This window comes from Rousettus aegyptiacus, unplaced genomic scaffold (genome assembly GCF_014176215.1).
Source record: "Rousettus aegyptiacus isolate mRouAeg1 unplaced genomic scaffold, mRouAeg1.p scaffold_m13_p_16, whole genome shotgun sequence".
Classification (NCBI taxonomy): domain Eukaryota; kingdom Metazoa; phylum Chordata; class Mammalia; order Chiroptera; family Pteropodidae; genus Rousettus; species Rousettus aegyptiacus.
The window spans coordinates 14,239,314-14,265,671 of NW_023416291.1; the positions used below are offsets into that span (position 1 = coordinate 14,239,314).

General features: G+C 41.3%; 1 protein-coding gene across 1 annotated transcript; it reads left to right on the top strand.

Annotated features, from left to right (window-relative positions):
* The first annotated feature begins 8,361 nt into the window (after positions 1-8,361).
* On the top strand, positions 8,362-25,980 carry CUNH4orf51 (chromosome unknown C4orf51 homolog). Its single transcript, XM_036234400.1, is given in 8 exon segments — positions 8,362-8,588; positions 14,293-14,369; positions 24,041-24,099; positions 24,963-25,020; positions 25,462-25,586; positions 25,742-25,858; positions 25,860-25,898; positions 25,900-25,980. Coding segments are annotated over 8 exon segments (783 nt in total).
* Positions 25,981-26,358: the final 378 nt, after the last annotated feature.

The window sequence follows — 26,358 nt, forward strand, 5'->3', positions numbered from 1 at the left end:
CAGCTTGTATATTAGCCAGGACTGTTGTCTAGAAATAACAGAAACCCTCCAGCCCGCGCAAAAAGAGAAACGTATTGGTTCACCTCATCATTCAGGGAGAAAGGGGTGCGGGAAGATTAGGGGACACAGACGATTCTAGGATTCACCGTGTCTCGTCTCTTCCTGTGTATTGACTTCATTCTCCCAGCTTCCTCCACACAGCCGGGGACGTGGCAGCCAGCAGCCCTTGGGGCCAGGCACGGGACTTCCCCTGCCTCCTCAGATCTAATTCCCCAAACCGCGGGGAAGCACTCAGATTGACCTGCCTGGAAAGGTCAAAGGTCTCTCCACGGCCAGTGGTGTGGAGTGGTATGATTGACTGGAAACACTTGGAGTTGAGGGAAAGACCGATTCTCTAAAATAAGCGGGTCGTTAGTCACAGAGTAAAGTAGGGTGCCAGACAGAAGAAATAAATGTCTACGGCAGACGCTTCAGTCTGTTTTGGACTAAGGTGAGATATAAATGAGTATTACTGATATGCTGTATTAAAAGATGTGAGCTTCATGAAAAATAATTATTAACCTAATTATTGATAATATACCACCAAAATGCACAGTCTTATATAGTCATGAAGGGCCTTCCTAGCCACAATTTTGTCTCATTACTTTACAGCTCTAGTTCCCACTTTAAGATGTCATAGTTTCTCGTGTCCCAGTTTCCAGTTCCTGGTAGAAATATGACGTGGCCTGTTCATCTTTCAGAGGCAATGGGGTCACCGAGGGAAATCTATGGACGGGCTGCCTGGAATCCCTTGCCCACCTCAGTCTGTGGTCGGGGGCTAGATAAAGTATAAATACAGTTTCTTCTTCAGCAATAACAGTTTGTAAGGCACTGTTTCTTCCAGTTTGTGGAGGAGGCAGGCAGTGAAAAATATACACTTTATACAAGTTTAGGACAAATTATTAGGTGGGCGGGTGGGTTTCCGAGGGGTGAAGTGGTTTGCTTAAGCAGCCTTGAACTTCCCTCTCCTAACTCTGCTTAGTGATCTGTTACATGCATTAGAAACAAGCTGTTAAGAAAGGTGTTTTGCCTGTTGACCACATTTTAAATTATTTCTGCTCTTCCTTAGAAGGTTATCAGTCAGTTTAATTCCAGAAATGGCGTTATGTACTAGAGACCTGCTACCTTTCTTTGGGATAAGAATTTGAGAAATGATACCACCTCTTGATAAAACCAGTGATGTTGCTGGTTCCAGAAGCTTTCTTCCTACTAGCTTGTCACTTGGCGCACTTGGAATAATAGAGGATACACAGACCATTTTACTGAGTGAATCCCAGAACATTTAATTGCCTGTATAGTATCCACCATACATCATCATCTCGGTTATGATCTGAACTCGGTTCACTTAAAAGGATACGCGGAAGTCCTAATCCCCGGTGTCTCAGAATGTGACCTGATTCGGGAGTAAGTTTGTTGCAGATGTGATCAGCTAAGATGAGGTCGTGTTAGACTTGGATGGGCCCTAATCCAATATGACTGATGTCCATGTATGAAGACGGTCATGTGAGGACAGAGAGGACAGGGAGGGCACCGTGCGATGACGCAGGCAGGGAGTGGAGGGACACAGCTGCCAGCCGACGAAACAGAGATGGCCGGGAAACCACGAAGATCTTGAAAGAGGCGAGGAAGGATTCTCCCACCGGTTTCAGAGGGAGCACGTCCCTGCCGACACCTTGATTTCAGACTTCTGGCCTCCAGAACTGCAAAACAATAAATTTCAGTTGTTTTAAGTCACCCAGTGTGTGAAGTTTTATTATAGTAGTATAGCAGCCCTAGGAAAATAATATAGTTGTCAACCCCCTGAGCCTAACTCAGAGAGGGAAATTCTACAAAGATTTTTTATTACACTCCTTCCCACCCCAAATGAGACCATATCCTTCGACTTCTCAATTTCGCCTTCGCTCGGTACCCTGCAAACCCGTAAAACAAAAGGAACACGCGATTCCTCGCGTCTCTCTTGACAAGGCATCCTGCTTCTGTTGCTCTTTCACAATGCAGCATTGGGCTTCGGCTCTCCCAAAGGACCCAGATTTTAGAAGTCTGGGAGGCTGAGTTCCTGTAAGAGGGATTCAGGAAATTACAGAGACATTCTAAAGCAATTAGCCACGAGCAACAGAAAAGCCATTATGAAATGTCTGACCACTCCAGGCTTTTCTGCCTGGAGGGGACACTGTGTGATACCCACGAGAGAGTGCAGGATGGATAGAGAATATAAAAAGTGTCCTGCCTCTATAAAACTCACTCTGATTTATTTGATTTTTTTGTAATGTGCGTTAAGCTTCTCTAGTATCAAGCCCTTTCATATGGCATTTGCCATACGAAATTTTAGCTCAGAATAATTTGCTGAGAAGTTGTAGCAAGGATTTGTATCTAAAAACAGCAGAAGTTACCTCATTGTACGTGGTCTACCTACTTTCCAAAGTGTAGAAAGCATACCCAGTTAGATTTATATTCTGTTCGCACTGCCTTTTTTACACAGTTCCCTATTTAAATACTTGATTAGTGCACAAATCACACCTGGCTTGTAGGAAAACTGCCATAGGTATAGTTTGTTTCATTGTGTTTGTAGGGAGTAGACCAATACGGCATAAAGTAATAAATGGCATTGTCCGGTGACCCAGAGTAGATGCGCAATAAATATTTATGGCATGAATGGATGAATGAACAATCTGTAGCAAAGAATGGCAAATCAAAGGGCAGAAATATATCAAATTAATCCAGTTCTCCACTTACCCTAAAATTGCATTTGTCGGGATACCCACATTTCTGTAGGACAAAATACTATGTGTCTCTCTAAGCTTAGAGCACACAACTCAGTATAATCCAAGAAATGCAGGAACAGGCATATAAATACTTGTACGCACTTTAAATCTGCTGCCATACAGATTTATCTAAAAGAGATGGGGCTGAGTATTAGTGTTGATCATTCTAGGGTAGTGTGTTCCCAGGTCTTGGGCACGTTCCTCCCGTGCACACCTAACTATGTAGACAAGATTCAGCAGCAAAATGGAACAGAGCTTGGATTTGTACTTGACAAAGCCAACAACATGGGAGGTAAACTTTCCTGTTGCCCAGAAAGCCAGTGAAGGATCTGTCAATTAAATCCTAAGAGGATTTGTCTTCTGGTCTTTGTTCACCAACATACATGCATTAACAGATCATTTTAGCCATGACCTTCCAGGTAGGATTCAAATGTTGAAAGCTCTGAGGAGTTCCTCTATCTATTATTGGCCTTCAAGCATTTAGAAACTGTAATCCACGATGATTAATTTCCTTTTAACGAAGAATTGTTTTAGAATCCCAGTTTGGAAATATGCATGGATAATAACTTCTAGAATTTCTCTTCTTAGTTTAGAAATTTTCTAGGGTTGTGAGGGTTTTGTATGTTACTATTTACAATCAATAAGACATTCTTTGGTCTTTCTCTGCAGGGCACATTTATTAGGTCGACAATTAGAAACGTCTTTGATTACGAAATTCAGTAGCATCCAGGTTGTTGGGGCTGCTTTTGGACAGGACTAATGAGAAGGGGAGTAGTCAGCAAGCCTAGGACCAGAGAAGAAGGGGGCATGGGCAGAGGTGGGTGGGGATATAGAGAGTAAAGCGAGTTAAAGATGTAGTTTTCAGTGGTCCCCAGAGCCCACGCTCTGCAGCCACCCGCCTGGGTTTCACCTCCAGTTCTAACGTGAGTGTCATGTTGGGCAAACTTTCTGTGGATCGGTTTCCTCATCTGTCAAGCAGACTAATAACAGTTTTAAATAAATTTATGTGTAGGGGTTAAAAAGTGTCTAGAACATATAAGTGTTTGCTTCTATTGTCACTAATTTATAATAATATCATCATCATCATCATCATCATCATCATCATTTACAGGAGACTCTCCCAAGACTTAAGTTACTTAAGCAAGAATAAAACTTCGAAGTACCTTTTAGGATATTCTTCTCAATGACTTTTGATTATCCTAATGATGTTTTCTGTGTAAGACTAAGAGTGTTGTACAAGCGGAATTGTACTGTGATGGCTAATTTTCTAGTGCAGGGAAGATGGGCCCACTCAGCTCGTGAGTTCCTTCCCCATCACTCTCGGGTGAACTGAAGAAATCACCTATTACCACATGCTGTTATCCCAAGAGGTACCTATGTGAAATCCAGAAAGCCTTGCCCATTATTATGGCTCATTTTTAGTTTCAGTTGTTATGAGTCTTTGTTGTTTTGTTCACGTGTGTGTGTGATACAATTTATGGATTATCTCCTTATGGGTACCTATGAATTCACAGGGTTTCCTTTGAAAATGGCAACCATTAACTTTTTTCACTTTGGTGTCTACTATATACTTGATCTTTTCCTGTTTCTATTTCCCTGTTCCCCACCCAACACACACACACACACACACGAAAAAGCTGTATGCCTTTTTCTCTCCCTACCCCTAATTATTGGGCCCAGAACAAGAGGAAAAGTTTAAGAAGCACTGTATTTAACTTTTAGCTCTTTGTCTTAGAGTTGTTTTTTGTTTGCTTGCTTGTTTGTTTGTTTAACAGAGAAGTGGAAGAGAAAAATAATTATGAACCTAAAAGAGATTCTTTGCAAGCTATGGGAGATTGGTTATATGTGGAAGCATTCCTTTTTCTTTTTTTTTTTTTTTTAGTTTTTGTAAGGTAACACCTTGGACCTGATTATATTACATATATTCATTTTTAAAAGTTTAAAAAATAAAGGAATGTAAAATATAACAATTACATGTAATCCTTCTATTCAGCTATAATAAGTATTAACATTTTTCTATATAGCCCAGTAGGCCTTTTCTTATACATATATATACACACATACTTTTGGTTAAACAAATTCGGAATCAAAGCATATACACTATTTGAAATCAATTTCAGTTTTCTAACAGTAAACATAATGAAAAAGAAATTTCGAGAAAGAAAGAAAAAAGGGCTTTCCTTTTAGGCTTCTCGCTAATTTTATCAATTTCCTTTTCCTGTTCCTTTGCATTTTTCCCTCCCTTTGTTTCTATCTAGTCCTGTTGCAACTGGTTCCTAGTTTCCTGTGTCCTTTAAACCATGTACCGCACAAGTTTTGATAAGTAAGTTACTAAAAACTTCCAGTTGGTAAGCATGAAGAAATTATTCCAAGATCAAGGGCTAAGAGTTAATATTATTATAACTGACAGACTCAAAAAGTTATTAACTATAACATATTATGTGTGCTCAATCAGCCGATGACCACACTTACCCAAAAATCACAATTTGGCTCCTTCAGCAGACGACTGATTCTTGCTGAGATGGAAGCTTCAGCTTCATATGGGATCTTTTTTCTCTTTTTCTCAAGAGAATTCTACTTTTTTTTTTTTTTTTTTTGCCTTTTATATTGCTTTGTTTCTTCCTGGGTTTCATCTTGGAATGGCTTCAGTAAGTTTCTTCCTTCACTGAATACAACCTGACATATCTAGTCTATGGTGACAGCAATCTAAATAGTGGTGACCTGTGTGTGTCTGTGTGTGTTTACATGCTGTTTGGAGTGAAGGGAACAGAGTGACACATCTGGGTAGTGGTCACATGGATGGATGTACACATCTGTAAAGTATATTTGTGTACTTTACTGTTTGATGTTGCATCTCAATTTTTAAAAAAATCTTTTCGAACCACCCTCTTGCCAGTCTGTCAATGATTTAGGCAGGAGATCTAGTCAAGATCTAGTAAACTGTAGAGACTACAGATTGTCCATAGTCTTAGCTCTGGAGATCCTTGGCTTTTCAGTTCTGGACTGTTCCATAGAACAGCAATACCCAGACATGCTCCCCACTCCAAGGAAGGAGTTTTGTGGTCAAATATGTTTTGGGAATGCTGAACTATCTAGGCCCCTTCGAAAGATTCATAGTGCATATTGAAATATTAAAGGCTCTAAGTCCTACAGCAAAGAAACATGTTTATTTGAACTTATCTGAAATTTACTTAACCCTGAGACTCTCTTAATTAACATCTATTAATACCTCATTAAGCCTGGTCAAAGCCTGCCTCCCCCCACCGCCCATTAGGTGATATGTACCTTCTGGTTTTATTGTGTATGAGGTCACTCAGGAAGGAAGCTTCTATTTTTGCTAAATTGCACTCACAATCCAGAGTTCATTGTCAAGGTACTTTGGTTAGGTTTTATTCTTCACATTTAACATACCAGATGGAACCACATAACTTGCCATTATCCACTTACAAAGGGAAGTTTTTAGAGCAGACTCAACATGGAAGCCACATCAGACATATGAGCCCTGAATACCAGTGTCCAAGGGAAGTAATGAAGCATCTGATAAAATGAGAACAAAGAATAAGAATGAGGCCCTTTAGAATTCTAGGATTTTATAGATTAAATACTTATAATAAATTCAGTTAGTCTGTTGCACTTATTCTCTTAATTTGAAGTTCAGCTTATTTTTAACAGACTAGTTCAACATCTGAGACAGACTGATGAACTAAGCTGTTATTCCATCTAAACCCAACATTAGACATTTTCCCTTAAGTCGTTAAGTTTTATTACTCTTGGATCTTGAGGTTATAATTGTTAAAATGATATCCTAATTGATTGGGGGAGAAGAACTAAGAATATAAAGGACAGGAATGCGATAATAAAGCAACATATCACAATTTATTTATCAGAGCTTATTTTATTACAAATTACAGACTCCTACACAACCTAAGAAGAAAATTGTAAATGTTTTCTACAAATAGCCTTTCACGATCTTTTTTATTTTTCTGCCTCGAAGTAATATATATTGCTAGCAGAGATTTCTTTAAAACCATCGTTTTTGCTAGAATGGCTAAAGGTTTAAGCATATAAGCAGTTGCTGCCTGACACCAGGTGGGTCGTAACGAGCCGGGCAGTCAGTTTTGACTCCTCTCCTTCGCTCTTTATATCCATCTTCTTATCATTTCTGGATTTCTCCAAGGAGCCTTCCACGCCATGAGAAAAAGCAGCCAAATCTGAAAACATCTGCCTGATCCTTCTAGGCCAAGGTGCTTATGTTCCAGATTTCAAAGTTTTAAGGAAAGAAATGCCAAAATACCAACAATTATTTGCAAATCATTTTTTTCTCAAGGAAACGTACCCAATAACGTGTCAGCCTCATAGTAATAGACTGTTTGAATTCAGCTTCTGGGGCAGAATTCCCAGTATTCGGAGATTAAGTATATCAGGATCATGTAACAATATAAATATATATGCTGATTTGTGGGCTTTTCCTATAGTGTGTGAAGGTAGGGCTTGGTCCTCTGCATATTTAACCTGCCCCATAGGTGTTGATCCGATCACGAATGGGGATTCCTTTTTCAATGCTGACGATGGAGCCACTCATAGAGTTGCTGACGACGGTGAGGCATGACAGCTGTATTTATAAGGAATTCCACGGGTTACGCGAATGAGTGCGAGGGTTGAGAACTACTGTTCTAAGAGTCAATTAAAGAAAGGAGGAAGGCTGAAAGATCCGTTTCTGTTTGCCACTGGATCGATAATTTATAAATGTGGAGAAGGATAGGCAAACATATTAACCAGACTTAGAGTAATTATTAATGAAGGATGGAGGAAATTGTGTGACTAGATTGAATGCTATGACTTCTCAGCCTAAAAAAGGTTCACGGTGACATTTCAATGACCTTAATTCTTAACCCTGGCTGCTCTTTGGAATCCTCCAAGAGAGAGCTTTTAAAAAACACGCCGACGTCCTGTCCAGGCCCTCCTCCAGAACAATTAAATCGGACTCTACGGGTGGGGGCAGGGAGTGGGGAGGCCCAAGCTGCTGCTTATTTTAGCAGCTCCGGGGCCAGCGATCGTGCACAGCCAGCTGAAGAACCATCGATTGCTCTATGACACATGAGAAGCTATTCGAGTCGCCTGTTGTCGTTGACATCAGAAGCAGTTCATGTGTGCCTCCAGACCCTTGGAAGCCAGTCTGGAGAAGAAACGAATGCTCGGCGCTGTCCTATTATCTCTCTTCCCGCCTCTTAATCCACCATCATTAGGATTCACTATTTTATTTATAAAAGCAGTTGCCACCTGCTTTCGTGACATCATTGGTAGCAGCGTATTGCTTAGAACAAACGCCAGAAACGTATATAACTTATGAATTTGCTAGTTAAAATTGGGGGCCGTATTTATGGAACCCTGTGATCTGTTGCTTGGCAACTTTGAGAGTTGAGCGTCTACATTCTGTGAACCGCCAGAGTTACAAAGTTAGGTGAGCCCAGCCGATGACTTCTTGCTGCTTAAAGGAAACTAATTCTGCATCATGCAAAGGGCTTGAAAAGTGGTCATTCAGAGCAGGCCAACCATAGCTATGTCACGCTTCTTCTACTTGACTCCAGAAATTCTCCTGCCCTTTCGCCCTCTGACTTCTGAAGAGTTCGATCAGATCAGACACAAGGCTGGAGCATCTTGGCAGAAGGAAGCGAGATGGTCAGATTCTTCTGTAACGACATACGCAGGCAGTTACCGGAAAAAACAACTGGATGAGTCCACGTGCAGCCGGTTTAAAGCAGGGGAGTTTTGGCCTGAGTGTCACCAGTAAGATTTCTTTGTACTTTGCACCTGGATCTGTCACTATAAATAGACAAGAATGTTATTAGAAGAAAGAGGGCATTGTAAACCCTGAGAGACTTCCTAGGCTTTAATTCTGCATATTTTCCTGTGTAAATGTCAGTGGGAAGAAGAGCTAAATGTCAGTTATCAGCTGAAATTATGACAGTCTTCTCTATTTAGTGCTCGTAAAATTTTGTATATTAATTATAACATACTCTTGAAAAGATAAAAATATGCTGAGCCTTTGATTAAAAATATAGATTTTTTGTCGTTGTTGTTGTTCTCTGCTCAGCAAAGAGGTGCTCCTGAGCATTTCACTTTGCTTCTTGTCTAGTTTTTTCCACTTTTTTGTGAAAAATTCCCTTAGGGCAGGAAGAAAGTAAACTAAATCCTTTACTTCCCCCATTTGCATTGTCTTTTGATGAGTGTTTGCTGTAAGCCAAGCCCTATGATAGGCCCACAGGAAAATAATAATAATAATAATAATAATAATAATAATAATAATAATAATTTCAGTTTAATGTGGTAATGGAAACCATAGAAACAAGTAATCAGCACCAGGCGGGGAGATGCTATCAGCATCTGTGGCAGGGAAACGGGCATTGGAGGGAAGATCGCAGCGAAGCAGGTTTCCTGAGCTGGTTTAGAAGGTGGAGAGAGGAAAGGAGAGCCGTGTGGAGAGAGGACGCCTGAGGGAAAAAGCGGTTAATCCCGAGAATTATCAGAGAAGCACAGAAAGCATAAGTGGAGATGTGAAAAAATGAGGACTCGTTATGAAAAATGTCCCTCTGTATGTTAATGGTCAAATATCTTGTCCAAATTCTGGAAATCTATTTGAAAAACAATTGGATTATTGACTCCTACTTGAGATGTGAGGAATAACTCAAATCAGACCCTAACAAATATGAGGTATATTGCCTTCCGGAGCTTTCCAAATGATCGAATCAATGCTTAAGGCTAAAACATCTCAAGTGCTTCCCGATTGGATGCCTTGTCCGGTTTGTTCCAACAAACTACAGTCTCTGGGTTTTTAATAGCTCTCAAGTATGTTGACACTAGAAATAATTTTGAGAGTTCCTTTGCTAATTCTGTGAATTTCAAGGCACCTGTTGGCCTGGAGAGAGACATCATCACTGCTGGGGACCTGTCTGAAAACATTCTGAGAGCTGGTATCCAAATATATCTACTTCTCAGAGTGGAGAGAACATTAATAACTAGGAAAAATGCAGAAAGGCAACGTCTGGTGAATATGTACATAACTTTGAACTTGTTTTCTACTGAGAGTGTATGATCATTACGTGAATCATTTCGACCAAGGCAAACAACAGAAGAGCACAAGCCTGTGAGGTTGTTTGTTTTTTGGAACTTCAGAAATGTAAATCTATCCTTTGCACAACTATTGTTTATTCTGTTGTAGGCTAAGAAGCAGCAAGGGTTACAAATGAAGATGAAGGGCATATTTAGCTCATTTTGAAAGTACTGGTTATATTTTAAATATGATTTTGTTTTTCATCTTCTTCTTGGTTAATTTTAACCCCAAGGACAAATGTCTTAAGTTCTGAGCAAAAGCTGTTTGGTTAAAATTTTGTAAGAGTATAAAGAGACTTTTTACATGGTTATCAAATTAAAACGATTTATGGGGATTATTGAGAAAATATGAAATGACCGATCATTTAAAATGTATCAAGTCAGGAAAATGTTAAAGTATACAAAGCATAATACTTTTTACTCAACTTATTTATTCACCACACACATTGACGTCCCATATTGTGCAAGACGGAGGAATGTTGGCATAAGTCTTGATCATTTGGTTCTGAATCAGTTTTAACAGCAAATATGTAAAGTTCATAAACACACAAAAAGACCCTGCATAGGGAGAATGGAGGTTAGTGTGGTACAGAACTTAAGCTGTTATGGAATGTTGGTATCAATTCTAGTCGTCTGCCAAGGTTAAAATAAGGGAAGAGTTGCATTTTGAAATTCTTAAGGCAAAGGTATGGCACAATTATAGATTTTTAAGGCCTGATGCTTTGTTTATTCATTAAATTATTCATTCATTAATCAAATATTTATTAAGACCCTACTCTGAGGAAGGTCTAGACCAGAAGCTGGGGCTACTACAGTGATCTGGACATGTATGGTCCTATTTTCCTGGAGCTTACAGTCTGGTGAGGGGACAGTCACCATGGATGCTTTGAAAGAAACAAATAGAGAACTTTGTTCAAAATGAAGAGAGGTGGCAGTTTCTTAGAAAACTAAACATAGTCTTACTGTAAGGTCTGGTAGTCATGCTCCTAGGTAATTCCCTAATTGATTTGTAAGTGTATACAAATCTACACAAAAACCTGCACGTGAATGTTTATAGTAGCTTTATTCATAATTGCCCAAAACTGGAAGGAGCAAAGATGTCCTTCAACAGGCGAATAGATAAACCAACTGTGGTACATCTGTACAATAGGATATTATCCAGCAATAAAAAGAAATGAGGTATCGAACCACAAAAAGACATGGATGAATCATAGCTCCATATTCCTAAGTGAAAGAAGCCAGTCTGAAAATATCACATACTATAGGATTTCAATCATATGACGTTACAGAAAAGCAGAACTAAGAGAATGGACAGATCTGTGATTGTCAGGGGATGTGTGAGAATCAAGCAGGGGACGCACAGAGATTTTTTTTTTTTTTTTCATGTCAGTGAATCTATTCTGTATGCTACCGTCAGGGTGAATACAAGATATCAGGTTTTCGTCACAACCCATAGAACTTTATAGAACAAAGGATAAACCTTAATATATATATATATACAAATATATGTTATTTATGTATTAACATATTAATATTTATATATAAATAAATGTATTTATTATTTATTAATATTTACATATAAATATATATTTAAAACAATTATTTAGATCAGGAGATTCTAGGATGGGATCCAAAATATGTCAAAAGATTTGCATTATAAATATGTGAAACAGCCTCACTGAAGGGTATGTGGGAATAAGATGCTGATTGAAGTAACTTCGGAAACGAGAGGAATTTGTGAGACTAAAAAGCTAGAGGAACTGTATTCTGGTCGGTAAAGTTTTCTCCTGCGGAAGAGACAGGTGACAATTCTGAGACCACTATGAACAATAAAGGAAATGGATGGTGGAATACGGGAGCCAGGTTTCTTGCTGTTGGAGTGGGAGGTTAAATATTAACAAGGGGAAGAGACCCAAATATTTCATGTGGCAATGGATAAGAACTGGATACATCAGTATGAACTCATATTAGCCTACTACAGACATAGGTGTTTACATACAGAAAAATTTACAGGCTTGTGTATATACAGAGGTTCATATGGACATTTATATTATTCTTTGGAAGAAAGTCTGTATGTGCAGCCCATATCAGTATGGACCATCAGCTGACAGGCCTAGAAGCAATACCTTGTAACAACAACCACACCTACTACCCGGATTTTGTTTTCTAATACCATTCTCCAGTAAAGGAACCAGTGTTTCTTGGGGAAATGGCAATTCTGCGTTGGGGCATGAGATATTCAAGATGAGTCTGGAGCATCTTATAGTGCCAGAAAGTATGGAAGGTCAAAAAAACCAAAACAACAACAACTGAGCCAACTGAAAGAATTTTCAATTGCCAGGACTGGAAAAATTTGAGCAGCAAAATAAAGGAGTAGTGGATTATAGACTAAAGTAGAAAATAAATATGAGTCCATACTGTCAAAAATGAAATGCTTGGCTAAATACGTTAATGATGTAGAAAGGACCCGTAGTCCATGCAGAACAATTCCAAATAATTTATGTAGTAAGTTGATACTCAAGGGGGTGGAACATGACTCGCTGCTCTCTAAGTGTGGGCCACGTGTGTGACTTTCTTCCAATGAGTATAGAAAGGGAGGAAAAAAGTGACTTTATGGTGGGAAAACCTAACACTACTTCGAGTCAGCTGATGAGGGTTCATGTCAACATGGATAAGCCACAGTGGCAGGCTTTACCTTTTGGTGAGAGAATGAAGATGGTACTTGACCTCTGGGATCTTCCTTCCCAAAATACATTACCCTCGTGTAATCATGAGAAAAAACTTACAACCCCCAATTCAGGGACATTCTACAAAATTCCTGATCAGTAATCCTCAGCATTGTCAAGGTTATCAAAACAAGGGAAGTCTGAGAAGCTGTCACTGCTGTGATGAGCCTAAGGAGACATGACGACTCATATAGAATAATCCTCCAGAAAGGGCAAACTTAAAAAGGCCACTAGTACTGAGTGTTGGTGAGGATGTAGAACAAGGAGACGTCTCATGTACAGCTGGTGGGAAGGTCCATGGATTTCACTCTAGAAAAACAGTTTGGTCTCACCTTCTAAAGTTGATGCTGTGGATACCCTAAAGCTTAGCAATCCTAAATATCTACCCAACTGAAAGGCATTTTCACACAGGCACCAAGAGACAAGTGCAAGTAAGTTCATAGCAGCATTTTTCATAAAGCCAAAAAACTGAAAATAAGCCAAGTACAGAATAAGTACTATTCGTCTACAGTAGAATGGATAGGTAGTGGTATATTTTCATACAACGTCAGTGAACATGAACACACTCGGGTCATACCCAGTAATGTCACAAACATAATGCTGAGCATTTTGAGCCAGATACACGTGTATACTTCCATTTATGTAAAATTAAAAACAAAACAAAACAAAATAAAAAAGCCCAAACCAAACTGTCATGTTTGGGTATGTCTGCTTAGGTGATGCGAAATATGAAGAGAAGCAAAGAAGTGATTGCTGTGGAGTCAGGAAACCGCTTTACTGACCACCTGCATATGAACACCTGCCTTAAAAGCCATCAAAAAATCATTACTGGGGTTGGGCTCAGAAATCTGCATTTTCAAATTAATGCCCTCAGCAGATTCAATTGCTGTCATAAGTTAGGAGAAGAAGGACGCAGGGCGGGCCACCAGCCGTTGTCTCAGGGGCGTTGGGACTGGTTTGTTGGCTGAACACACGTACAAGAGCATCTTAGGGCCCTTGAGGCTGACAGCAACTCCCTTCTCCCCCTACTTCACATACAGTTTAAGGTCCCTGTGGCTTGGAGACACTGCTTCCCCAGTCGGAGGCCCTAAAACAATAGCCACCATGTGTTGCACTCAAGAAATTAATGACTCTTCATTCTATAGAAAACAACCTGCATTTCCCAGTAAGCCCTGGTTTCTCTACAAAGAGTGTCACATCTGGATTCAAAGAAACTGAAATACAGATGTGTTTCAGAGGAGAGACGCAGCATCTGCAGGTCCCCAAGTTACTCCACTGCTACTAAGTTTTATGGAGAAACAAATATAATTACTGTCTTATTTCCTATTCCATTAAGAGCACTTATTTTGAAAACAGCTCCCTGGAGAAAGACTCATAAATCCTGTTAAAACAATTATGAACTTAATGTTTGAGCTTTTCATGTACAAAAGTTGAACAAGTTTACCCTTCTATGACATCAGGGAACAAACAAATCACTAAAGACAATGAGAAAGTCCAACTCGGGTTGACCTCATGGGAGTGTGGAAAGAGGGGGAGAGAGGATGCAAAAGTTTAAGAAATCAGATGAAAAGATGAGTGAGCATCCCTCTAAATTCATAGACTGTGACGTACAAACCTACAAACTTATGAATTGTTTCTTCTCTTGCGTTCTTCAGGCTGTCATGGCCAGACTCCTCCGCCTGCGGTCCTGCTCTCCGCAGGACTGGTCCCCAAGACGCTCCAGATGATAAAGGTGAGTGCAGCACCACTGGTTCTGAGCAGAGCCGTCCTGCCAAGGTCGCTGTCCTTATAATTTTTAGGTTTTCGATTGTAGTCCACATGGTTTCCATTTGTCTACCAGAGGCGATCGATGATGTGTCTTTAGCAAGAAAATGAGCATATTTCACTCTGGATCCATCACGGTTAAAAAATGATAGTTATTTCAAGGCAAAAATTTTCCTCTTCCAATTAATCCCAGAATATAACTTCTGCCAGAGTTTGGAGCTCTAGATAATGTAATCTGAGCTTTACTGGGTGCATCAAAGAACTAAGAAGAGAAAGCAAAGCTATAAACCACCAACCGGTAATGCATAACCACCTCCCCACTGTTTCAGTTAAATTAGGAATAATACTAGTTGCTATAATAGATAAACCTCCAAACTCCAGTTGCTTAACACAATATATATATATATATTTTCTTCATATAAAGGATAACTACTCTCTTCATTGCAGGCAGAGACCTTCCACATGGTCATTAAAGGGCACAGACTTCCTTCATCTTGGGGTTCCACCATCCCTTTGGGCCCCAGAGTCCTTTGTCTCTACCTGGCATGTGTTGGGGCAGGTAAAGGGTAGAGAAGGCGCCCCTGCTTTTTGATCACGTCAGCTGGGAAATGACGCACATGTCTGTGCTCGCGTTCCAATGGGAGAAGTAGTCTCGAGGCTCCACCTGGATGCCAAGAGGTTCTGAGGTGGATCCCTCCGCTGGCAGCCACTTCCCCGTAACAGCTACACACACCGGAGGGGGACAGCTGGCCAACCTGTCGCACACTCTGATTAGGAGGAGGAAACACACTCATAGGCTTTTCTCATATAATATCCATCTCTCAGGGTCGAATCTTTGAAGGTTCAATAAGACTGATGTAATCTCCAATTAGGATATTTTTAGCATTTTATGAAACTTTCTGGTAATATTTTCTGCTGTACTATTTAAAGGTTTAATATGTATGCATGTGTCGAGAGTGGGATGGGTGAAAAGAGCTAACCTGCTGCCCTATGGGGTTTTCTTAAATAATGGAGACAAAGGTTTTTCACAGCTGCCTCTGATGATCGCTATTCTGCTGGCTTCCCTAATAAAATGTGACTTTATGGGAATAGTACGTTCGAGATGGGTTTTATGCGTTCCTCCATGGTTTGTCGCGGCACGAGAACAAGACAGCTAATCATGTGTGCAAAGACTTTCTTTCTCCCCTTTGCAGTAATGAACATAAAATTGAAACGCACTACATAGCTGGGAGACAAATCTGTGCTAGGGGACAGGAAATTAAACAGCCTGATCACATCATTCATAGTAAGCTAAAGTGACAGTGCATCTGATCTGAGTAGCACAAAGTATAATCCTATTATATTTATATGCTATTTGTGTTCTTCAGAATTCTGATTAACCCTGCTAATCACCTGCGGCCTGTGAGCGCTGACGGCCTAGCAGTCCGTGGTTGGTGGGTGGGGGTATCTCAAGCACGGTCACATGAGGAGCAAATGTGATAACGTACCACTGTATGATAGGTCTGATTTGATTTTCCTATCTCCTCTCCTGTTTTTATGGTAAAGTATTGGCGGGAGGAAAGGTGTAAGTGTATATATTCATGATGATGGCTTCTTAATAGATTTTTCCTGTGTGTCATTTTAATTTAACTGATAAGTACGCTCTTCATTGAGAGGCGACAGTACATCAAGGCGGAATCATGTAATTTGGCCAAATGATAAGTTATCTTCTGCTTCTCTTCAATTTCCATGTTTAATGTTTGGATTATCAATTTTAATTGTGCCGGAAGCCTCTAATGAAGGGAGTTAAAACATGAAACTAAAGATCAAATCGTCAGTACAAGCCCACTGTATGCATTTGTTCGCCTCTGATGGATACTGGTCTGCAGATTGTCTCTTTGTAGAAATGTATCCATTCATATAGAGATGCAAATCAGATGGGCTGGGCTGACTTTGCGTGCGATTCACTGTCATCATAAGAGAGAAGTTCTCAAATTCTTCCTCACAACTGCCTTTCAAAGAGTCCGTCTTATTTGTTCTGCCTACAGTGGTTTTTCTTTTACACTGCTGTTAATTTTCATTCCAAGTCTTTGATTTGGTTGTGGCTTTTCCCTATTGCGGCCCCATCGTATGCTCGCTTCTCATATCCCAAGAAGAATGAAGCAATAGCTAATAAAAATAAAAATCAAATGTCATAAAGCTTCAGTACGAGAAACAGAAATTGTTAAACAATCGAATTTTCTCTCCATTTACACTCTGCTAAAACAATTCTAGCAGGTTTTGTTCAATTAAAAAGCTTCCCTCAAAGAAGAAAGAAAAGAAAAGAAAAAGAAAAGAAAAGAAAAGAAAAGAAAAGAAAAGAAAAGAAAAGAAAAGAAAAGAAAAGAAAAGAAAAGAAAAGAAAAGGAAAAAAAAAAAGCTTCTCTCTAGCAGAAGCAGTTTATGAAGAGCAGGGTGGAATGCAGACTGCGTTACAACCCGGGCAGCTCTCGCTGGCTCGCCCGGTCCCTCCTCTTGTTCTCAGCACTTTACCTGTGTCCCACACCCGCATCCCTCTACGATGAGCCCCAGTTACCCTTGCGAAGGGTAGACTGGCCTCTTTTGCTCTTGCTGTTTCAGGAGATGTAATATGTACCAGGGAGGAGGTTTTATGTGGTACGACCACGTCAAAGCCCAGATGTGGCTGTATGTGTAAATAAGATCTCCTTGGGGTCGTCCCCAACCACAGATAATCTATTTCAAGTGTCTGCATCAGCAGCCTGGAACTGTTTTTATGCGATGTTATGCCTTTTTCAAGAGTGACAGTGTCTAGGAGAGTATTGACAAGAACCAAATAATATTCTAAGCAGCATGAATAGGGTTTGTGCTGTTACTTTGAGTGTTCGTGTCCATTTTTAACATCTTGTTTTTCTTGTATTCCTTTATTCTCACTTTCGTTTCTTCGTGAAGCCTTCTCCAAACCTTGGAAGACTTCTAAAAGCAATAAGAACTCACCAGACTACCCCATAAGTCGTGTCTTCACACAGGGAGATCTGAAAGCTTAAACAAGATGATGTCACTTCTCTCTTTCCTGTCACGCTTGCAATAAAATGCTAATTCCTTGCCAAGGGCTTTTAGGTAAGTGTGAATATGAACAAGGTCTTTTATTGCAAGTGTGACTATGACCCTGCTTATCTTCCCAGTCTCATTTTGTGCCTTCCCTTTTGCTCACTCTGTTCCAGTTACAATACTTTCCTTTAATAGCGTGAAAATAGTAAGCCATTCCCTGCCCCAGGACCTTTGCACATGCGTTCTCTTTGCTGGAATGCAATTATCTTAGCTCTGCCGAGCTTTAAACTTTAGTCTGGATTTAAAGGCCACCTCTAAAGAAAGATTTTCTCTGGCCACCATGTTTAAAGTAAGTTCTTCAAACTCTTTCCCCCTTAATTTCTATCTTAAGGCCTAGTTTGCTTTCTATATATTATTGTATTTGTTTACTTGTTTATTCTTTCTTTCTTTTTCTAGAACATAAGCTTCATGAGGGCAGGAACTTGTCTGTCTTGTCTCTGTTTCTCCAGTACCTGGGACAGAGCTCAGCACAGCCCAGATGCCCTGTAATTGTGTGTTGAACGAACACGGACCTACCATTGTTGACTTTTTCTTCTTCACAACGTACTTACTTATAAAGGCAGTTTCTTATTTATAATTTGTCTCCCAAAGGGGAATTTATATTGTGCTTTTTAAAATTAGAATGCGGTTTTCGTAGAAGCAACCTTTCAAAAACTTGTGTTTCCAATGGAGTCTTTAGAATCCTACGCAGCAGCACATCAAACTGTAATGCTTTAAAAATTGAGTGGATAGATAGCATATGGCCCTGCTGCATACGTACAGGATTTTAGTTATATACTCTCTCTATCCCTCACCCAGGTTCCGTAATGGGCTGAAGGAGATACAGTCAGGGGACCGCCCAATCTGAAACATACACATGCGGTTGTAGAAACGAGTCATGGCAAACACGACTTGGGGTGAGAGAGAGGAAGGACATTGGGCAGGAGACTACCTGGCACCTGTGGGGCCCAAGCAGGAAAGCACCTTACTTTTCTTAGTAATGTGGGTGCCGTGTGGCTTCCGGGCTTCATTAATCTTCCTTCCATCACGTCACAAGGATGTGCCTCCTTGTGCTGTTTCGGGATCATTTCCAAAGCTTATCACTCCTGGAGGCTGGGAGGCAGAATGGCCGGGGCATGCCGGAATAGAGGGGGCTTTCCCCACAGGTTTTCTGATCTGTCTGATAAGGGGACAATAGGCCAACCCTGCGATGGAATAATAAAGGGGTAAATGGCAGCCAAAGCAGGCAACCTGCCCCAAGCTTTCCTGGGAGAGACTCACAGCTCCCTAGTCAAGCTTCTTTCACAGCCAGGCTGGCTTATCCCAGGCAGAGGCATCGGGGACCTCCCCCTCTCCCAGGTGTTCTCTGTCCTCTACTCCGAAGTCCAGGAGTGGAGCCCTGGGGAAGGGTTCTCCCCTTCCCCTCAGCGGCCAGGAGGAACCCTGGAATGAAAGCCTCTCCCCACTGCAAACAGAAGCCGAGACCTCAGCGATCTCCTCCTGCGTGTGATCCTGTGCTTGTCAGCTGAGTCGTTTCCATCCACCGAGGTCCCACACTTTCCACCCCACCACGTGCCCTGGGGCTGCTCTTGCCCTTTCTCCGCCCTCTCGCCCACTCCTGGTGCCTGACAGGGGCTGAGTTTCCACTGCCACCTGGTCCGGGCCCTTCCAGCGGGTTCTGGTGAGGGGAGGAGAGGACGCCTCCGGCTCTGGCGTGCAAGTCTTCATTGTCTTTCCCCAGGACCCCTCTGCTTTGCCTTCCATGGTTCACCAAGGAAAACTGCGCGCCCACGGATGGCTGAGGAGCAGGAGGGCCAGCTGCCCTCCCCCCCCACTCCTCCCCTCACCGTGCAGCTTGACAGCCACAGCTGCCCAGGGTGTGCAGTGGAGGGGCCAAGGTGACTTAGAACAAGCCTCGCTAGCCACGGGGTTCCCACATTCACCCCTGGTGTGGGCCATCACAGCAGAGGGACCTGCGCATGCCGCCTTTAGTTTGTTTTCTAGCTAATTTGCATGCCTAGCTGTGAGGAGTGCACACATTTCTTTTAAACTACAGAAGAAAAAAGCTGACACTAGCCGCCAGTAAATCTAGACAGCCCGATAAGCAGTTTGCCTGAGACCGAGGTCGTCACCACCCTGAAAATGACAGATTTGCTGGCGGTTGCCAGCACACCCCAGAGAACTCCAGGATGGGCCCCCAGACCCAGGAACACCAACGTCCCCCGCAGATGTTGGGAATTTTGTTTCTCTCTCTCTATTTTTAAGTCAGGAAAACAGTCTAATAAATGGTTAAGTGTGTTTGCCAGAAAATACGTCCAAATTCCCCGCAGAGACTGGACACAAGGGAACATCGGCAGCCAAGCCTGTTATTAAGAAGGTCACAAGATGCCATCTGTTCCCGTGTGCGCTTTACTGTTCAAGCATGACATCAAGCAGGAGGCGGCTGCAGTTGCTGCTGCCCGTGAGCTTAAAAGGTAGCACGTTGATGGGCACCGCAGTCGCCTTAGTGGGCTGTGCGAACAAACCACGTGTTTGCCTACGGGATGGGCCGGGGTCACGCGGGGAGACGATGAGAAGGCGAAGCCTCGATGTGAGGTCTTTCCTTGGTTATGGCTCAAACGTGATTCGCGATGCTGCTGGCTGATTTTCCTAATCTTTTCTCTGCCTTGTTTTAGCCAACTGTAAAATATAATAGCATTCCTTCTTTACCTATAGTTGTGAAATTAAGGCAGAGAAATGAATGCTTTGTCTTTTATTCTGAACTTAAATAATTTTTTTTAATCCATAGAAAAGTTGAAGGAATAGTCCAATCAATATTCACCAACTCTCACTTCGATTCATCAATTTGAACATTTTGCCATATTTGTTAACATGCGACTTTATCTCAGTCTCTCTCTGTCAATACTTGCATATACTTCTTTGCCGAACTATTGAGAGTAAATTACGGACATCATAACGGTATGCCCTCGAATACTTCAGCCTGTGCCTCCTAAGAGTAAGAATGTTCTTTTCCACAACCATAATACTATTATCACACTTTAGAAACTCAATAGTGATAGAATAAACTTTTTTAAACCTAACGTATAGATCATCAAATGCCTTATCCTTAAAAATCTGTCAGGAAAAGATTTTCCCTGTCAGCCAGCCCAGTGGTTAGCAGCTCTTTCTTTAAGATACCTCATATTTTTTGAAGCAGTTTGAAAAGTCTGATGAAAGCTCTGAACCCTGTCTTCAGAAAGGTATCCGCAAAGACACCTTTACAAGCCAACAGTGCACATGTCTAAACTCCTTCCAGGTGTCCATGGACTGTAGGTTAAGTGTTGTTCATCTTTGATCAAAATTCTCCTCTTTCGTGTACGTGCAATTTAGGACCACAGTACTCAGAAAGGTTAAGAATGGTTTGTCTTCACTTTCCAACATTATGTGCATGTGGTTTCATTTCCAGAAACTCAAAGTTTCAAGCAACTCAGAGGTGGGTAAGTAGGAAATCATATTATTCCCAATCTATGAAAAGGATACTGAATCACAAACACAGCTAAGACTTGTACTATGACATACACCCAGTAGGCGGATTAAATGATTAGAGGACGAATACTAGACAAATACTCCCAAACTCGAGTTTCCCTGATTTCGAAAGGGCTGATGCTCACTAACCCACACTTGCTTTCTTGACAATCTACATGAAAAACCAAGTACCTGTAGCATTCTGTCAAAGTTGGCACAACAGTTAAGGGCCTAATACATGAATATGGAATTTGTTCATAGTTACTATCACTGTTATTTTCATCAACAAAATCACCTGATTTGGTTGCGGTTCTAGGACTAAGATGTGGAAGTCGGCAGGTGGATGCACACAAGCAAACTAGGGTAACAGTAAATGGCCTTAATTGAAAGGCCAGCTGAAACTGCCAAGGTCAAGTGCACCGTAGGCTCTATTTCGTCAACTGTGAACTCACAAAGAAAAGAATCATGAGTTAACCGTACTTCAACATACGTGAGCTGGTTGGTGTTCCATTCCATAAACAGACTCAAGAAAATGAGAGACGTTTCTAGCTCAGTTAGAAAAATGATCAAGTTTGGCCAAAGACGGACATAAATGTGTTACTCCCTCGCGTAGTGGTCTAGCAAAAATTCTAATGCCTCTCTACTCCCTATAATCCACCAAATGCCTCCAAAATTTTACTTCCTGCAAAACTTTATATTATAGTATCATATTTACTAATTACTAATTATCTCATAATTCTTGAAAGGAAGGGTGACCAAAAAAAAAACCTAATTAGAGCCTTAGACAGTCCTATGGAACTTATAAGAGTTTTGAAAGGCTGAGGATTCATAGCCAATGAAATAATCAGAGCTAACTGTGCAAGCAAGCTTCTTACCTACCTGCTTTAACGATAGGTGTGAAAAGTGGGTCTTTCTTGAATTTAGCTAAAAAATTGTTGAACTCTTTATTTGACTTCAGCTTAAGATATCTTGTTTTAAAAAGTATCAGCATAAAATAGCATAAATAACAAAGAGTATTTTCCAAAGGCTATTTCTTATTTCTCTCCTGTCACTCATCCCTAATGACCAGACCCCATCATATTATACAAACGAGACCCTTTTTCTTTATTGATAAATTTTTATTTTTTTAATCAAATTAATTTTTTTATTTTTTAAAATCAAAATATACCTGATAACATGATAGCTATGAGGGAAATGAAAGTTAAAATCAACATGAGATATGACTTCGCATCCATAAGAATAGCTATAATCACAAAGACAGACAGTGATAAACGTTGGTGAGAATATGGAGAAACTGGAACCTTCATTCCCTGGCATAGTCACTTTGGAAAATACGTTGACAGTTTCCTAAAAGTGAAACAAATTTACCATAGGATCCAACGATTCTATACCTAGGTATTTATCCAAGAGAAATGAAACCATATGTCTACACAAAGATTTATGCATGAATGTTCACTGCAGAGTTATCCATGAGAGCCATATTGGAAATAACCCTTATGTCTGTTGGCTGGTAAGTGGGTAACAAAATATGGTATATTTATACAATGGGATACCACTCATCAACAGAAAGAAAAAAATACTGAAACAGCTGCCAGATGGACAAACCTCAAAAACATTATGATAAGTAAAAGAAGCCAGACATAAAAGATCACATAATGTACAATTCCATTTATATGACATGTCCAGTAAAGGCAAATATATTTTAAAAAGTGGGCTAGTGGTTTTCTGGGACTGGAGGTCAGAGAAGAGATTTTCCATAAATGGCCATGAGAGATCTTATTGGGATAATGAAAATGTCCTAACACTAGATTATGTATTATGGTGATGTTTGCATAACTTGATAAATTTACTCAAACTCATTGAACTGTACATTTAAAGTGGGTCGATTTTATAGTATGTAAGTTTCACCCCAATAAAATTGTTAAATACATCAGCGATTCTTCAGACATATAAAAATTTATAGCCTTAGAATTTTGGCATGGTTTCGTTCCTCTGATTGTAAGAGCATAAGCTGTGTATCATAGAAGAAGGTTCCAGGCAGAAAAATGTTTACCTCGACTTCTGGTTTCTGATTCTGCCTGTAAGGAGCCTGGAAATCACCGTTCTGTCCTAACAGGCAGAAAGCTGAACAGACTGAAAATTCAACAACTCTTCTCAGATCCTTAAGAGAGGGATGGACTCAGGGCCAATCACTGCCCCCCAAATTGGAGAGGCAGATGTTCAAATACGGAGCATCACAGCACACCCACGCAGAGACCCAGCAGTGGGAACCACCATCGCAACCGGTGCCAGGGGTGCAGTATCTCATCTGTAACCAACAAACTGCGGGAGGCACAAGGCGGACAAGCCTAGGAACTGACAACTCCAGGGGACCCAGGCATAGGGTCGTCCCACGGCGTTATAAGATTTACCTTCAGGAGCTCGACCAGGATCCCATAGTGGACACCAGGGGGAAATCCCCTTTGTGTTTCTGGCAGAGGGAGAGGAAAAGAAAAGATTTTGAAATACTCAGAACACTGTTCTTCTTAATAAGGAGAAACCAGTTAACCAGAAATTAGTCTGCTGGGGTGTTATAGCCTAACCGACCCAGGAGAAGGGGACTTACCCACCTCCAGCCACCCCCCTGCCACTCCGTTCCACCTAAGCAGGGGAGGAACACCCTGAGAAAAACCGGCGAAGTTCACGGTCCAGAGACCTAATCACAGGCCTACTTCAGAAAAACCTCCGAGAAAGCTAAAGGACGTGTGAAACTAACTTATCCTGATAACTCCTTTTTTATGACAGGCTCATATAATATCAATGTCTCCTTAGCTGTTATCAGTACTGTTTTCTTTTTAAAATAGAATTGAAATGTGTACCATAAAAAAATTTTACCCAACCCCCCACCAAAAGCTCCAGGGTGTTTCCTAGGAATTAGCATTTAGTCAGTTTCATCTTAACCTGACTCTTTCCTGTTGGTCAGATTCCAAAGGGAAATAAATGATATGTGTACAATTTATTGGTATAGCTTAACTGGAAGCGTAAGAAATTTTACGCTAACACTGGTTTTCCCTTTTTGTTTGCACGCAGGTCTATTCCCTCATATAACCAGTTCCTTTAAAAGATCACTTGATGTCAAGCACAGAGTGGTAAGTCCAACCTTTCTGAGCAGTCATTTCCAGGTAGAGAGCCTAAATGACCGCAGGCCACTGCTCGCAGGAGAGACGTAGCGTCAGGCTCCTGTGAGCCTCTGGCCGCCACATTTTCATCAACTGATCAATACATAAATGTGTTTTATGCGTGTTCCTGTTTAAAGGCACCTTATTTGATACATATTGTCGATTCATTCACATCGAACGTACAGTCAACAGCACTGTAACTCATGCCTACGCGAAGATGAACACATGTATTTTTTCCATGAAACACATCAGTCTTCTCGTGCTGTGGAACACTGGACGGCACGCCAGCACTACGTGTGGGGGCCATTTAAACAATGAAGTCGCTAACAAAAAGCATAAAAACGCAGAAAACGGGACGCTTGTTTACCGTATGAGAGTTGCAAGAAGCAGCGGCGAGGAGGCCTCTCGTTCAACCTCGAGTGCGAACGTGCGTGTCAGGCGGCTCAGACTGTTCGCCGCTCTGTGCACGTCCATGAACGACCTCAAAAGTGTGGGTGTCGACTTTGGGTTACAAGTAAATTTTGCCAAGTAGGCAAATTCACAAATAGGGAATCCACGAATAATGAGGATCGATAGTTTCATTTCCTTTGCACATTTTTCTATTAGTATTTAGCTTTCTTATGATTTGCGTAAGCCATTTGCGTTTCAGGATAGTAGTCTTTCGCCTATCCTATTTCATCGACATTTGCCCCAATTTATCGTTCCATTTTACTGCTAGTATCTGTTATCGCGGTGGCTTTTGGATGGGGAGCACGGCACTGCTGAAGGAACCCCGTGACGTTTCTATGGTTGTGAAGGTGGTCGGTGTTTATCTTCCTCTCTCTTTTTCACAGGCACACCAAATTCTGTCTGGCGATTTTATTCCGGCACCTCCAAACTATGAAAAATCATGTAAGTCCTGTCCAAGCTACCGCTTTATACCCATGCTCTGCATCTACCTTACTTAAGGTCTTCATCTGGTATTTTCATCCCTTCCAGTGTCTGAGGCCATTTATGGCCTTCGGCATTTCTGCCTCCTTCCTCCTTCACGCTCCTTGTTACTTCGTTGGACCTCTCCCAGCAGTGAGGAGAGAAGGATGCAGAAATAAAAGGAGGGGGAAATCCCACAGGAGACCTCTGCCAGGGGCAGCTCTGAAAATGCGGAAGGGTCGAGAAGGTCGTGGTGGTGGCAGAGCTTGGGGGCGGGGTGGGGTGAGCAGCGTGTGTGTGAGGGGTTGGAACTGTTGATTCAAAAATGGTTTAGGACTATCCGTTAATTTCGTTTGTTTGTTCTAGTGTAGACTCTGTTTATCACGAGCACTTACATAGTGGCTGTCTGTCTCTTCGTGTTAGATGTGAGAATTGAAAAGCCAGCCTTTGAGAGACTGATGAGCCGTAATCGACGAAGGACAGATTACCTGAGGCGTGTAAGAATCTTTTTACTTGTCACCCAGCAGTGGATCCCCGGGGTGGCGTCAGTAAGTGTGCGTGGTGTGGCAGTGAGGGTGTCGGCATGTGTGTTTAGAGTTGGTGTGGAAGTAATCCCTAATTTACGATCAAGTGACAAATAGAGAACTAGACTGTACTGATGAGCAGGCCTCCTTGAAGCATCGTGAATATTTCTCGTCCGGAGCTTTCCAGGTGTTTCGGAAACAACTCTCGAAAAGGGATTGGAATTTCTCTTGCACCGTCCAAATTTCCACGAGTGGTATCAGTGATTCGCTGGATTCTGCCTCTTGCAGAAAAGGCATTTTGTTTTCAGTCAGACTGTCCCCCCTTCTGGGGACCCGCCCTGGGTGCCTAGTGTCCTGGCCCCACTTTGCTCATGTGCCCATTCTGTCACTCAACATCTACTGCCCCCGTGGCCCCTGACGTGGCCCCCCCAGAGCAGGGGCTCTGTCTTGCCTGACCAGACTTTCTCGAAATCCAGTCATTTTTAACAAGATGTTAAAATGGGATTGTTTATGTCCTAAAATTCTGGCAGAGACCCCTAGAGAATGAGTTGAAGGTATAAATCCTGCTTTCTGCACAAACACTGTACTGACTTCACCTCATTAATACAAAATTAGTTGTAATTTTGCTATCCTACTGCTTTTGTTTATGAATATTTCTCTAAATTGACCTAAAACAACAACCGAGACTTACCTTACGTAATTATATTTGCAGTACCGTGGGTTGGGTATATTAGTGGTATGTATTAGGGAAAAAAAATCTGACTGTTAAAATTAAAAATGTTATTTGAGTACCACC